The 15248-nt window shown below is 42.7% G+C and overlaps 1 protein-coding gene across 7 annotated transcripts in view; it reads left to right on the forward strand.

Annotated features, from left to right (window-relative positions):
• Window positions 1-15248, forward strand: part of PLEKHG1 (pleckstrin homology and RhoGEF domain containing G1) — a 248994-nt gene that overhangs the window by 197619 nt on the left and 36127 nt on the right. For all 7 annotated transcript variants that reach the window (XM_070796369.1, XM_019967594.2, XM_070796368.1 and 4 more), the window contains 3 exons: window positions 4661-4707; window positions 8970-9120; window positions 13555-13686. In XM_070796369.1, coding sequence (XP_070652470.1) covers window positions 4661-4707; window positions 8970-9120; window positions 13555-13686 — 330 coding nt within the window. The remainder of the gene's footprint in view (window positions 1-4660; window positions 4708-8969; window positions 9121-13554; window positions 13687-15248) is intronic.

Consider the following 15248-nt stretch of genomic DNA (forward strand, 5'->3'; position numbering starts at 1 on the left):
TGTGAGTACACCCAGAGAAGGGCTCCAGGGACTTCCCTGGTGGCCCAGTGGTTAAGACTCCGCACTCTGTGCATCCATGGCGGGGGAATACAGCTCAATCCCAGACCAAAGGATAGAAAGAGAGGGGGACACTCCAGTCTGATGTTCATTTCCTGGAAGACCTTGGGCAAGGCACTGTGCCTGCCTTATCCTGGGGAAAGTGGAACACTCCAGTGCCTTCAGGAGCTAAGCTGATGAACACAGCACGTGAACGGGCCCAGGCAGAGGCCAGAGTGTCAAGGTACTTGTGTCTTGGGGACAGAAGTGTTATGTGAAACTGTAGGCCTAGGGCCTGTGGATCTAATACTTTTTTAAGAGAAGCCAGAAATAAAAAATTTTTATCTTCTAATTTTTAGAATTTGGCAACTTAGTCTTTTTTTAATATTATGCTTAAAACTTTGGCAGCATACTATGTTGGCAAGGCCATGGGGAAACAGACACTCCTTTAATTGTGGGAAAACAAAGTAGACCCTGTGGAGGGGAATTTGGCTATGTCTAGGAAAAGTACATCTGAATTCACCCTTCATTCCAGCAATCCTACTTCCAGAAATCTGTTCTAAAGATATAGTGACAAAATCTCAACAAAGGTGATGTTTTACTTTATAGTACTAATTGTTACAATTTATAAATCTATGTAAGGTACACGCATGCATGTGTGTGTGCTCAATTGTGTCTCACTCTTTGCGACCCCATGGACTGTAGCCCACCAGGCTGCTCTGTCAATGGGATTTTTCAGGCAAGAATACTGGAGTGGGTCGCCATTGCCTTCTCCAGGCGACCTTCCTGACCCAGGGTCAAACCTGCATTTCCTGCATTGGCAGGCGGATTCTTTACTGCTGAGCCACCTATAGAAATATGCAATACATGGAAACAGCCCAAATGTTCATGAACAAAACCTGGTTGAATAAACTGTGGCATATCCACATAATAAAGTAGTACAAAGCAGTAAAAGCAAATAAAGAATACTGCTATATACTCCTAGAAAGGGGATGGGGTGGGGAGTCTAGCACTGTGGTTCTCAGAGTGTGGTCTCTGGACCACATCATATAGGAACTTGTTAGAAAGCAGATTCTCAGGCCCTACCCAGACCTACCAAATCAGAAACTCTGGAGGGTGCAACACAATAATCTGTGTTTTAATAAGCCCTCAAGGTAATTCTAATGCTCAAGTTTGAGAATCACTGACATAACTCGCTTTTATTTATCTAGAAATGGGGAAGGTTATACTTATATTTCAATGTGTATGTTTAAAAAAAATTTTAAAAGATAAACTGTAAGATTAGAAGTTGGTTCCTGAGGGGAAAGACAGGGAATAGACTAGAATGAGAAAGCATAGAAGCCAGACTTCTCTAATTGTGCATTTCTTTGGAGAGTTGACTTTGAAACCACGTATTTATTTTACATAATTATAAGACAAAGTTAAAGTTTAAAACAGCCTTCAAAAAATGAAAGCAGATTGAAACAATGAACCTAACTGTGAATCCAGTTTGTAGCCTGACCAGGCAGAGGAAATGCCAATCAATTAAAAAATATGCTATGGGCAAAATACAGCAAATACATCCTTAACCGTTTTCAGTAATTATATCATATATGATGGTTTCAGTATTGTTATTCCAAAATTGTGTGTATTGTGGGATAAAGCAAATGAATATTCACAGCTGTGTCATTGAGAACTGGAATTGGCAAGAGAAAGAAAATACAGATTAAGAATGAGCCTAATTAGAAACACTCTAGTCCTGAATCTGAATTGCAAGAATTAGCATGAACTAAGCATGTGTTTTTGGAAAAGGCAATGGCACCCCACTCCAGTACTCTTGCCTGGAAAATCCCATGGACGGAGGAGCCTGGTGGGCTACAGTCCATGGGGTCTCGAAGAGTCGGACACAACTGAACAACTTCACTTTCACTTTTCACTTTCCTGCACTGGAGAAGGAAATGGCAACCCACTCCAATATGCTTGCCTGGAGAATCCCAGGGACGGGAGCCTGGTGGGCCACCATCTATGGGGTCGCATAGAGTCGGACACGACTGACGTGACTTAGCAGCAGCAGCAGCAGCCAGTACTCTTGCCTGGAAAATCCCATGGACGGAGGAGCCTGGTAGGCTGCAGTCCATGGGGTCGCTAAGAGTCGGACATGACTGAGCGACTTCACTTTCACTTTTCACTTTCATGCATTGGAGAAGGAAATGACAACCCACTCCAGTATTCTTGCCTGGAGAATCCCAGGGACGGGGGAGCCTGGTGGGTTGCCGTCTATGGGGTCGCACAGTCAGACACGACTGAAGTGACTTAGCAGCAGCAGCCACAGCAAGCATGTGTTTTAGCTTTAGAAACACCATATTTCTAGCTCTGTCCACTGAGAAGGCCTAGAAATAATAATTAACCTGGTAGCAAGAGCATCGCTAACGCTCAGATTGTGGTTTCCACATACTGTTGCCTACGTGAAGGAATCCGGGCTCCGTGGAGAACAAGTGTGGGAGGGAAACGTGCAAGAGGATCTGAAACATCTTGTCACCCCAGAAAACAAGGAGCTACTGGAGGCTGTAAGTCAGGTCACAGATACTCAAGAAGAGGCTCCTATTGGCCAAAGATGGGATCGTTTGAGCATCAATAAAAAGATAGCTAACTAAAGACAACTGAAAGTCATGAAATATGTTTATATTCATGAAATCCACAGTGATGTTAAAAAACTCAAGTCCTTTCAGGATGTTAGAGCGCCGATGCATTATTTTGAAAATTAAGGAAAGGAATCAAGCATTTATTTATCCTGTCTTTCCCATACAAACCACAAACTGCAGGGTAACTAATCTAAGGCAGTTCCTTTCCTGGAAAAAAATCTGGCTAATAAATGAAGAAAGAATAGTAGAATTGGAAATATCACCATTTTGCAGCCCTTCATGAATTAAAAGGCCTAAGCAGTAATTACCAATGATTATTAACATCATAGAAAGAAACAACCAGCTCCTATGCCTCTCAATTTAAGCACAGTCCAGTCTATGATGTACTTGGGCCAAATTATGGAACCTAAATCCAGTCAAGCCTCTTCTAAACCACAAGGAGCGTGGAAGACAGAGGAACATAGTAAAGAAAGCCTTAGGGACGTGATCAGCAAAACTGAGACTGCAGGAGACCACAGGACAAATCATCTGGCTCCTTCAACTTAATTGCAGGGGGGAAATAAGGGGGAATTTATAGATTAGAAGGGACTTAGATATCAGTATCAAGTTGCTGTGTGTGGATGTTGTTTGGAATACAGAACAAACAGCAAACTATAATTTTTAAAAAGAAAAAAAAATAGGAATAGTGATAATGAACCCTCGTGATATTATGGAATTATTTATTTACATTTTATTGAAGTAAAGTTGGTTTATAATGTCTTTAATTTCTGCTATATGGCAAAGTGACTCAGTTTTTTTATACATATATATATATATTTCTTTCCATGTTCTTTTCCATTATGGTTCATCACAGGATATTGAATATAGTCCCCTATGCTATACAGTAGATATATACTACTATATATATTGCTGTTCATCCATCCTATGTGTATAATAGTTTGCATCTGCTAATCCCAACCTCCCAGTCCTTCCCATGGAATTATTTAAAGATGATAATAGCATTGTGGTGATGTTTCCTTTTAAAGTCCTCATGTTAAAGATATAAACTAAAGTATTTACAAGTAAGTGAAATGATATTATGTCTAGAATTTGTTGATGAGGGAACCTGGAATCAATTTGTTGATAAGGGAACCATAGCAAAAGGCAAGAAGCCCCCATTAGTTAGCCAAACATTTAATGCATTTGAGGCATTGCTGCTGTGCTAGATGTACAGATGAGTAGACTTGGATCCTGCTCTCAAACAATTTTCAGCTTCATAGGAGAGAGGGGCATTCATTAGTTCAAAAAACATTATATGCCAGGCAAGCACTCTATGGCCCCTCTCCTGCAGGAACTCACGGTGTAGAGTGGCAGACAGATGCACAAAAAATGTCATGCTCATTTGGCAAATGCTGTAAGATAAGTTGGTACTGAGTGTTGTGGGACCCTAAAGTAGGAGCAATTGGCTCAGTCCAAGAACTCAAGAAAGTCCCCTGAGAGGAAATAAAGCCTCAGTTCAATGTCAAAAGGTGCCTAATGGCTATCCAGTGAATAAGGTGGGAGAGACCATGGATGGAGGAAGCTGCACACACAGGGCTTGAAAGTATTCTCTTGCACATACTTCCAACATGTTCTGACCACATAATATTTAAATTATCTGCTTATATTTCTCTCTCACCCTGCAAATGCCCCAGAGGACCATGAACACCTAGGAACAAAAACCCTGTTATCTTCCTCTTCCTATTTGCCTTCAGATTCATCTAACATAGCAGATGCTCAATAAGTATTTAATGATCTCAAATGAGTCCAAGTGCATGTGGATTCTAGGTATAAACGAAGGTAGTTAAAATGGCATGAATGATTGCCACAGGGACTCAGAAGACAGGCCAAGATGGTTAGAGAAACAACTTTTAAAACAACACCCTTTAAAGGATGAATGATATATCTTTTGTTTTTCATTGAATGTTCATGGCTCTACTCTTTTTTTTTTTTTAGCCTATTACATCTCTCTTGTTTCCTTGCAGAGTGAAGAGTTCCACATTTATACCCAGTATTGCACGAACTATCCAAGGTACGCCTGGTGAATGTGTGGGAATACTTTTGCTTACCTTCATGTTGCTTGAAGTCGGTCAAAGCAGTATATGTGATCAGTGGGCACTATGTGCCTGGCGCTGTGCTGAATACTGTGGGAAAACTGCAGAAATGCCGAGAACGGATCACAGGGGTATCCTGATACTGATCCATTCAGGCCTAGGGACTACCCAGCAGAGCCTGTACAGGGGAAAATTGTGAATGACCTTGAAGGAGGCCAAAAAGATTGTTAGGTGTCCTCCACTGGACTCCTAGAAGTGTTTGGCTAGAAGAAGGCTTACCTATTAACCCTTTTGTATGTGTGCTGTGTTTTGAAGAATGTGGGATGCCCTGCTAATGAGTTTATATAATCTATCTGGGGATAAAATAGGTTATATTTTTGCTATGTAAGTTTTAGAAGCTATGCAAGTTTTATGGAGCTCAGAGAAGGGAATGATCATGATAAGCTTCCTACCTGGACCATCGATTCAGATTCACTTACACCAGAGGTGCTGGCAGGAGGGCCGTTGAAGGAGCAGCCTCAGTGATCATTCAGTAAGGGAATCAGGTCTAAGACCATGACTCACTCTGCTGGAAATCTTTTTTTCTCCAAAGGACATGTATTGAGCACTTATTAATTTCAAGTGCTGCTCTTGATGCTATAAATACAAAATGTGGTTGAATTTCATTTTCCCAGCAATCTAGAGATGTTAAGGGATTAAAGAAAAGAAGAACATACAGACAGCACAGGGCCTGGCCCTGGTAAGTCCTCCAGAAGTGCTTGTTCATCACCATCCCTGTCCCATCCCCACTGCATGGATGAAATCATCAAGCCTTCAGTAGGTTTATTGAATTTACAGGAGTCACACAGCTGACAAGTGAGCGAACCCAGCTGAGATTCAAACCAGCGTTGGTCTGGCCTCAGATCTCATGCTGCTACATCCTTGTAGAATTTCTGAAGCTTTGTGATTCCCTCTGCCCCGTACCTTTCTACTGTCTGTCTGCCCATGACTAGCAGGACTAGCGTTGTTATGTTAGACATGAACCAGGAAGAGAGCTCAGGGTACTTTTATCTACTCTGTAGCCAGTCTTGGTATGGACATGTCCTTAAGGATAAAGTGGGTGCTGGGGTCCACCTCGAAGAGAAGCCAGCAGGCTGAACCCCTCATGCCACTGTGGTCAGGAAGAGCAAGTGGGTCATTCCTGCCTGGGGGTGGCCCTAGAAAGCCAGTGTGGATGAAAGGATGTGAAGCCAGAGGCTTGGGCTTACCGGTGGCAAAACTCTTTCCATTGGAGGGTTTTCACCTCCTCCTCTAAATACTGGTCTGCATATTGTGCTGTGGTGATTTATTTGGTTGGTGGCCAGGCATGTTTTTCCCAGGTTTCTCTGAAAACAAAATAAAACCCCACATGTATATTAGTACATTTATCCATCTCCTTATCTGTAGACCCACCCACACTTTACACAGTTTCACTAACACAATGCTCTCCTAAAACATTTGTTGCCATCTCTCTGCTAAAGATAATCAGGAGATTATAGGATGCCCCAACTAAATCTGTGGTCCTTACGCCAAAAGCCAGCATTATACCACACCCTGATGCAGAGAAATCACAGAATCAGGCCTCAACTTCTCCTTAGACCTTCCTCCTGAGAGAAATGGAAAACCTTTCCAACTCTGAAGAAGCAGCAGAGCCCTGGACCCAGTATCGGGAGCCAGATGCTAGAGTGGCTTGTGTGGAGGATTATGTCTGTGTAAATTTCAATATAAACATGTCATTTGAAGAAATATCTTCTGAATATTTAGTTTTGGAGGTTTATATTAAGAAGATTTTTCTAACTTCGTAATAAGAATGGAGAGTGCAAAATGAAAGCAACTTTTATAAACTTGGCTGCTTCAGGGTCGGCGACAGTCATTTGTGCAAGGACATTTTTGAGGGCCTGTCCTTCATGGAGCACAAGTCCACATTCAGTGTACACTGGCAGGAGATAGGAACTAATATCCCTTGCCTTCAAGCAGTTCATTTTCTTTTGAGGGTCAGAACTGAACCAAATGCAATAGTGAAACAGCCATCAGGAAAGATCAAATCAGTGAATATAAGTCAACGCAGAACCACCTCAATCATGTGTAACAGAGGCTAAAGATGCATGAGATAAAGGAGGAGAAGTCAGGACAGTTTCCTGGAGGAAGTGTTTTGTATTTTGGATCTGACTTTAAAGAAGGAAAGAAACATGTTAGCAGGGAGATGCTCCCAGGCCCTCTCAGTGAAGTGGGTACATCTGAGTCTTGCCCAGTTGTGTGGTTTTCATGTTCATAGGAAAAGATTTTCTCTCGTCCCCCTCCTAACCATTTGCTCTCTGAGGCCCAAGCTTTCCCTCCCCTCCCCCGTCTTCACAAGCCGTGAGCGCCGGGTGTTCAGCCCATCTGACAATGTGTCTTCCCGCTTTGGACCTGGGCCAGTGATATTAAGTGTCTCCTGCATGCCTTGACAGATGTCCTTCATAGCAGTCACGCCCCGGTGACTTCCCTGGGAAGAGGCTCAAGCCCTCCCTCTTGTCCCCAGGGAGAGGGCCAGACCCGCTCAGGTCATTGTCCTCGAATGTCTCCCCGTGGCCTCAATCTGGAGTTCAGTGTGCTTAGCATCTCTGGCAGGTGTCTTATCCTTGTGCAAGAAGTCAAGACTTCAGAGGGTTAGATAGCCAGTGGGCAGCTGATTCTGACTCTAAAGAGCCTTAGAAAAGTCCCTGGGTTCCATGGTAAAGAATCGTTTTGAAATCTGGACTTGAAGGGAAAAATAAATCTATTTGAACAGATATTTCTCCAAGGAGTCAGACACAAAAGGGATTCTGATCGCTTCGTCAGGAGACGACCGTCCATGTCAGTTCCTTCCAAGGAGTTTTATTTTGTTGTTTGGCTCCAATTTTCTGAATTAATTCTGAAAACCTATTAAGACTTGGGGAGAAAGGAGCTGAAATACTTCCACCTGCTTCTAACTTATGAGACCATGAGATTTTAATTTACGTGTGTGTGTGTGACCTCACAAGACCACCAACTTACTTCATGTATAAGATGTGAGTGTTATTTCAGCCATCTCTCTAGGATGTTTGGAGGCCATACTTCTTGCCTTTGGAGTAGAGAAGGAATCCTGAGCCATTTTTCTAATACACTCTGTAAAGCACGGTCCTTGAGGACCAAGGTTAACCAGCTGTTTCAAAAACTGAATTTGGAATGAGGAGAGAGATACCTGGAGGTGGACAGAAAGGTCTGTTCAGAGATTCTCAAAGGGAAGTTCCCCGGGGGACGAGGTCTCCAAAGACCTGCATGTAACATCACACACATTGTGCACTTACACAAACACAACCAGCAAAGCAGGTGACAAATATCTGGCATGAGGCTGGGTCTGCTGGAAAGAAGCCACTCTTTTCTTAGTACAGTGGTGACCGCTCCTTGCAGTGTAACTTATGAAAACTGAATGCAGATGTGAAGTTGAACAACGAACAAAGATGCTCATGTGTGTGTGCTCAGTCGCTCCACCGTGTTCAGCTTTTTGTAACCCCATGGACTGTAGCCCACCAGACTCCTCTGCCTATGGAATTTTCTAGGCAAGAATACTGGAGTGAATTGCCATTTCCTATTCCAGGGGATCTTCTCGACCCAGGGCTCAGACCCGTGCCTTTTGCGTTTCCTGTATTGGCAGGCAGATTCTTTAAATTGGGGTACCGTCCAATTCAAATCCCCTGGGGCAAGTCCTATGTCCCGATAGGGGCTTCATCCCCTGGAGGACAGAGCTGGCAGCATAGATGTCATGTGTCCATGTTTCCCCACCCTCTTATAGTGTCTTTTTCTAATTCACCTAATAGAGGTGAATTGGGACCAGATTCACCCAATTCAACCAGAGGGACACCTTTTCCTCACCCACCCAGAGGCCTTCTAGTCTACCTATTGCTCTCTTGCTGCTTTATCTGCTTTAAGGCCTTGATACTCTAGCGTTTAAAGGACTTGCCTGGTGGCTCAGATGGTAAAGAATCCACCTCCAATGCAGGAGACCTGGGTTCGAGCCCTGAGTCAGGAAGATCGCCCAAAGGAGAGAATGGCAACCCACGCCAGTATTCTTGCCTGGAGAATTCCATGGACAGACGGGCTATAGTCCATGGGGTCGCCAAGTTGGACATGATTGAGCAACTAACTTTTCACTTCCACTGGGATTTAAAATTTGAATATCTATGTTAAGAGTTACAATTTTGATTTTAAAATATTCTTGCAGATCTGTGGCTGTGCTAACAGAGTGTATGAGGAACAAGATGCTGGCCAAATTCTTCAGGGAACGGCAGGAAACTTTGAAACATTCATTGCCTCTGGGGTCCTATCTCTTGAAGCCAGTTCAGCGGATTCTCAAGTATCATCTCCTTTTGCATGTAAGTTTCTGCCTGCACTGGAAGGACTTTCTAGAGGCTAAGGGTTTTATGTGTATATATTAAGTTTAGGAGAAAAAAAAATCAAAAGTGTCTGTGGACATATGGAAACATTTTCCGCACTCATACTTTACAACTGACTAATCTGCTTTGAGGAATTAGAGATATTTATGTGGTAGGCCTGCAGCCTCATTGATAACAGCCGAGTAGAAAGATTCATTTTATCTCTAATGGTGAAAGGGCTTACAAGCCCTTCACTCCAGGCAGTGACAGTTTCAAGCAAGGAGCTGTCTTCTTAATGAACAACAGATTTTTTGTGTATGTTTTATTTTACTTCCATGAGCCCGGATTCGGTAGGCAGTTGGGAGTAAGAGCTGTTTGTCACAGAGTGGCTTTCGTAGGAGCAAAGAGAAAGGGCTGAAAGGAGAGAAGACAGATGAACAGTGTGATAAATGTCTTTGAGCTGGGCTTCACCTCACTTTGGGTTCTGTTCTCTTTATATCATTTCCCATTATTTGTACAAAATTTAAGGAGGCTTTAGAAACAAAAGTAGACATAGCTCTCATACATTCTTGTTTCTTATCCTCTAAGGAAGCTGATAAAAATGGAAAATAGTGTTCTCTAAAGTAATTTCATTCTGTAAGACAGATATGACAAAGACAGGATAGCCAAGTGGTTAGGTTAGGAGCAGGGCTGTGGTCAAGATACTACCTGGGTTCCAGTCCTGTGCATTTCCCACATTCATGGTGCCTCACAGGCAGTCAATACAGAAAAACTGTTATTTTTATTCTGTTACTTTAATTTACTTTATTAATTGGACTATAATTGCTTTCAATGGGGCTTCCCTGATGGTTCAGACAGTAGAGAATCTGCCTGCAATACAGGAGACCCAGGTTTGATCCCTGGGTTGGGAAGATCCTCTGGAGAAGAGAATGGCTACCCAGTCCAGTATTCTTGCCTGGAGAATCCCACGGACAGAGGAGCCTGGCGGGCTGCAGTGTTGTGTTAGTTTCTGGTGTACAGCGAAGGAAATCAGCCACATGTTTACATATATCCATCCCCTTCCCTCTTGAGCCTTCCTCCCACATCCCTACTTTATTATTTTTAATGCTACATTAAAAATCTTTTCATAAAAGATTTAAATCCAGAGTTCCTATCTATATCAACATGCCTGCAGTATACATGTATCTCTTTTTAAATGATTCCAGGCTTCTAACTTGGTTAAGCATTCCAAGGCTGCCCAGTTCACACACATTTAAAACTGCGAGCACTCTTTATGGCCCATCTTTACCAGAAATTTCTCAGCCTTGTCTGTTTGCCTGTGTGGCCCATCTTGGGAGAGTCTTGTGTCCTATGAAATCACACTGTGGATATTACTTTAGTTGTTCGATTGGCTTTAATGACCCCTAAATTTAGTGGGATTAATTTACTAAATCAGTGCCAAATAATTCTTTAAAAAATACTCGCTTTCCCATGATAGATCTTTGCTGGACTCTGCTAATATGGTATAGACTGTAGCCCGCCAGGCTCCTCTGTCCATGGAATTCTGCAGGCAAGCATACTGGAGTGGGCTGCCGTTCCCTTCTCCAGGGGATCTTTCTGACCCAGGGATCAAACCCGGGTCTCCGGCATCACAGGCAGATTCTTTACCATCTGAGCCACCAGGGAAGCCCATCTGAGTCCAGTGTGTCCCAATAATATCTACCTAATGGCTTTCTAGACAGTAAGTCAATTAAAAGAAAAGGTTCAGATCTCTGTCACTTAAACAAGACTCCACTTGAGATTCTCACAAAGAGTTAACTGCTAGGAAGAACAGCCCTCACCCTTTAAATTAAAAGCTGGGGTGTTAGTACATGCTGCTATAACAAAATGCCATAGCCTGGGTGACTTGGACAGCAAACATTTATTTCTCATAGTTTTGGAGGTTGAAAACCAAAGATAAGGGGGCAAGCATGGCTGAGTTCTCATTTGCAGACTGCCTTCTCCTCTTCGTTTCCTCGCATGGTAGAAAGAGGCAAGACTGCTGTCTGGGGTCTCTATCATGAGAGCACCAACCCCATTTACAATGGCACTACTCTCATGGCCTCTTGTTTGGTCGCTAAGTCCTATTCAATTCTCTGCAGTCCCGTGGACTGCAGCATGCCAGGCTCCTCTGTCCTCAACTGTCTCCCGGAGTTTGCTCAAATTCATTTCCATTGGATTAGTGATGCCATCTAACCATCTCATCCTCTGCCACCCCTTTCTCCTTTTGCTTCAGTCTTTCCCAGCATGAGGGTCTTTTCCAATGAGTCGACTCTTCGCATGAGGTAGCCAAAGTATTGGCACTTCAGCATCAGTCCTTCCAATGAATATACAGTTGATTTCCTTTAGCATTGACTGGTTTAATCTCTTTTCTGTCCAAGGGACTCTCAAGAGTCTTCTCCAGCACCACAATTCAAAAGCATCAATCCTTTGGTGCTCAGCCTTCTTTATGATCCAACTCTCACATCCGTACATGACTACTGAAAAAACCATAGCCTTGACTATACAGACCTTTGTCAGCAAAGGGATGAATCTGCTTTTTACTATACTATCTAGGTTTGTCATAGCTTTCCTTCCAAGAAGCAAGCTTCTTTTAATTTCATGGCTGCAGTCACTGTTTGCATGGCCTAGTCACCTCCAAAATCCCCATCCTAATCCCAGCACATTAAAGGAAAGGAGTTCGACATACTAATTTGTGGAAGATACAACCACTCGGTCTGTACAGTGAAGAAAAAGGGAAGAACAGTGGTTAGATGGATTTAAAACTAACTTCTGGTTTCCTGGAGTATTTTTGCTTTCATACTTGGTTTAGAGTGTTCCTTCTGTGTCTTTTACATCACTTCAAAGCTGTGTAGTCACCTATGAAGATCCCCACAGGAATACACTCTGTACTTCTGAGTCTGTTTATGATCAACAGAAGTGCCTCTCAGGCTAAAATAAGAAATGATTACTTTTTAAAGTTTGCTCTTGATCTTGCTGCTGCTGCTGCTAAGTCGCTTCAGTCGTGTCCGACTCTATGCGACCCCATAGATGGCAGCCCACCAGGCTCCCCCCTCCCTGGGATTCTCCAGGCAAGAACACTGGAGTGGGTTGCCATTTCCTTCTCCAGTGCATGAAAGTGAAAAGTGAAAATGAAGTCACTCAGTCATGTCCGACTCTTAGCAACCCCATGGACTGCAGCCTACCAGGCTCCTCCTCCCATGGGATTTTCCAGGCAAGAGTCCTGGAGTGGGGTGCCACTCTTGATCTTACCTGGGAGTTATTAGTGATATGCTTTCATAGGACCTTTCTAACAGCTGAGTCTGAGTGTAGACAGAAAATGTAAATTCCTTGCCAGTTTCTAGCTGGATGGAAAGTTTGAGGATTCAGTAAAAGTGAACAAAGTGACTATAAAACAATGGAATTTTCATAATTTATACCATAAGATTCAACCTCCACCCTTGAGCTTAACATGTGTGCATGATAAGTGTCATAGGAACAATCTAATTGATCATAATATCTTCTTACTGTTTTAGATATTTACATTGGAATTTAGATACCTACAATGTATTGCTGCTCTTTTAACAAGATACAGCTTCAATTAAATAAGCATTTATTTACCACCTAGCTCTCTGGTGGGCACTGTTGAGAACATAAAGGATTAAAGGGACTATGCAATAGTCCATATCCTTAGATTCACAGAAGTCTAGGGACACGTGTCTTGTGTACTTGAAAGAACTGGAATAGAACCCTGTCCCTTTCTCATCTGCCTGGGATTGTGGAATTCCAGTGCTTAGCTAAGTGCTGGTGTTACATTCTTCTGAGCATCAGAGAGTGAATACTTAAACTATAAGCTCTCTCTCAACACTCAGGAGTATCTTTAGTGAATTTCATTTGGGCTTTAAAGCATTGACTACATGAAAATACACTTTCTACATAGGTATTTTTTTTTAAACATAATGTCCACTATTTCTTCTTTAGTTTGTTGTGTACTAAGCCCTGTGTGTGATGTTTTGCTTCCTCTAGGAGAAAAAAAAATCAGTATATTTTCTGTATTTTAAGAGAGAGAACTATATACATTGGCCCCCAGGAATTTCAGAAATCTCCAACTGCAATATCAACTCTCCTATCTCCTACAATCACCCTGATGTCTCTGTGAGACTTAATGGCCTATATACTTGTTTCATCATCCTTGTCAAATTCCTCCTTGTAAAATTCTAATCAACTTTCCTAACTCTATTTTTATTCATTCTTATCATTTCTTTGCAGGTTTTTCTGGTAGTTATCTCAAGATCTTAAGGAAAGATAGTAGTGTGTAAATAAATAAGCAAAAATAAAATGAGAAACTCATCATAGAAGTACCATTTGTTTCAGTGAATATATGGGGAAAAAATGAAAATAATTAGAGTGGTTTTTTGTTGTTTGTTTGTGTTTTAGGAAATAGAAAATCACCTTGACAAGGACACAGAGGGCTACGATGTGGTGCTTGATGCCATAGACACGATGCAGAGAGTGGCCTGGCACATCAATGACATGAAGCGGAAGCATGAACACGCCGTCCGCCTGCAGGTGAGGCCTCAGGGTGGCAGTGTCTGGTGAGGCCATGGGCCTATTGCTTGTTACCATTTCCCAAATCAGATGTTAAGTCTGCTCAGTGTTGCAGGTCACCCAGGGTCTTCATCATAGATCTCACAAAGAAAGATCAGGACAAAATAAAAAGATTAAGCCATCAATAATACTGATCATTGTTGAATGTAGTTCTTATGACTCAGGGAACTCAAACGGGGGCTCTGTGACAACCTCGAGGGGTGGTATGGAGTGGGAGGTGGGAGGGAGGTTCAAGAGGGAGGGGACTCAGGAAGGAGGACTAAGTCCAGAACCAGGTCCTCAGCAGCTTTCCTGGGGAGGGGAACGTCACCGCGGCATTTTAGACCCCTCACTTTTAAAATAAGACACGTTTGCTAATGTCCCTTCCATGGTCACCGTATTTAGCTCTAAATTCCTGGGAACTTTGGATGGATGCTAAGTCAGTGACCATGCCCAAAGCACCTTAGAAGATGCGCTATTTAAAAACTGAAGGTCATGTGTGCTCAGAGACTAGGCCGAGGCCCTTGGTTGTCCCCGGAGTAAAAGAAAAGCCCAGAGTGACTCCATGCTATGCAGAGCGCCTGCATTCAGCTTGGGAGGGGAGAAAACCATGTCCTTTGGCCCATACATTCGGGTTTCATCTACATGCAGCCAGAGGGTAGTAACTGACTGTCAAAAATCAAAGGAAGAGGACATTCTAATCTTCCAGGCCATATCTGCTTTGTGTAAGCAATAATAAAGGTTTTAATGCTTCATCATTGAAGTGTTCTGTGGACATAATGTCAGACATAATGTCAGCTAGATATTCAGAAATGGCTCAGTGACTGTTTTTTCATAGCTTAGGAGTCTATCTGGCAGTCTGAAGACTCCACTACATCAGTCTCTGGCTCTGAATCACCTCCATTTGTACCTTCAACTTGGAGAAGGAAATGGCAACCCACTCCAGTGTTCTTGCCTGGAGAATCCCAGGGACGGGGGAGCCTGGTGGGCTGCAGTTTATGGGGTCGCACAGAGTCAGACACGACTGAAGTGATTTAGCAGCAGCAGTACCTTCAACTTAAGAATTTTCGAGTGGTTTTGTGGGCTGCTTAATTCAGTGCTGTTTTTGAATATTTTCATTTTTCCAAAATAATAAAATCCATTTTCTTTAAAAAGTTAATATGGACATACAATATATCTCAAAGAAACTTCAAAGGCAGGTTATCCATTTTTATTTATCAAGTTCCATTAAAAATGCAATGAGGGACTTCCCTGGTGGTCCAGTGGTTAAGAATCTGCCTCCCAACGCAGGGAACGTGAGTTCGATCCCTGACCAGGGAACTAAGATCCCACACGCTAAGGGGCAACTAAGCCCACACACAGAGACTACTGAACCCGTGAGTCACAACTAAGATCCAATACAGCCAAAAAACAAAAACAAAAAACACACTGGTGAAGAAATGTTCATTTCCTTCCCCCCAATGAATGGGATTAATGTCAGAAAATTTCTGAGAAGATGTATCTTGGGTAATCTTCTACCAGTTTTGATTATGGGTTACTTGTAT

Source organism: Bos indicus, chromosome 9, assembly GCF_029378745.1.
Source record: "Bos indicus isolate NIAB-ARS_2022 breed Sahiwal x Tharparkar chromosome 9, NIAB-ARS_B.indTharparkar_mat_pri_1.0, whole genome shotgun sequence".
Lineage (NCBI taxonomy): Eukaryota > Metazoa > Chordata > Mammalia > Artiodactyla > Bovidae > Bos > Bos indicus.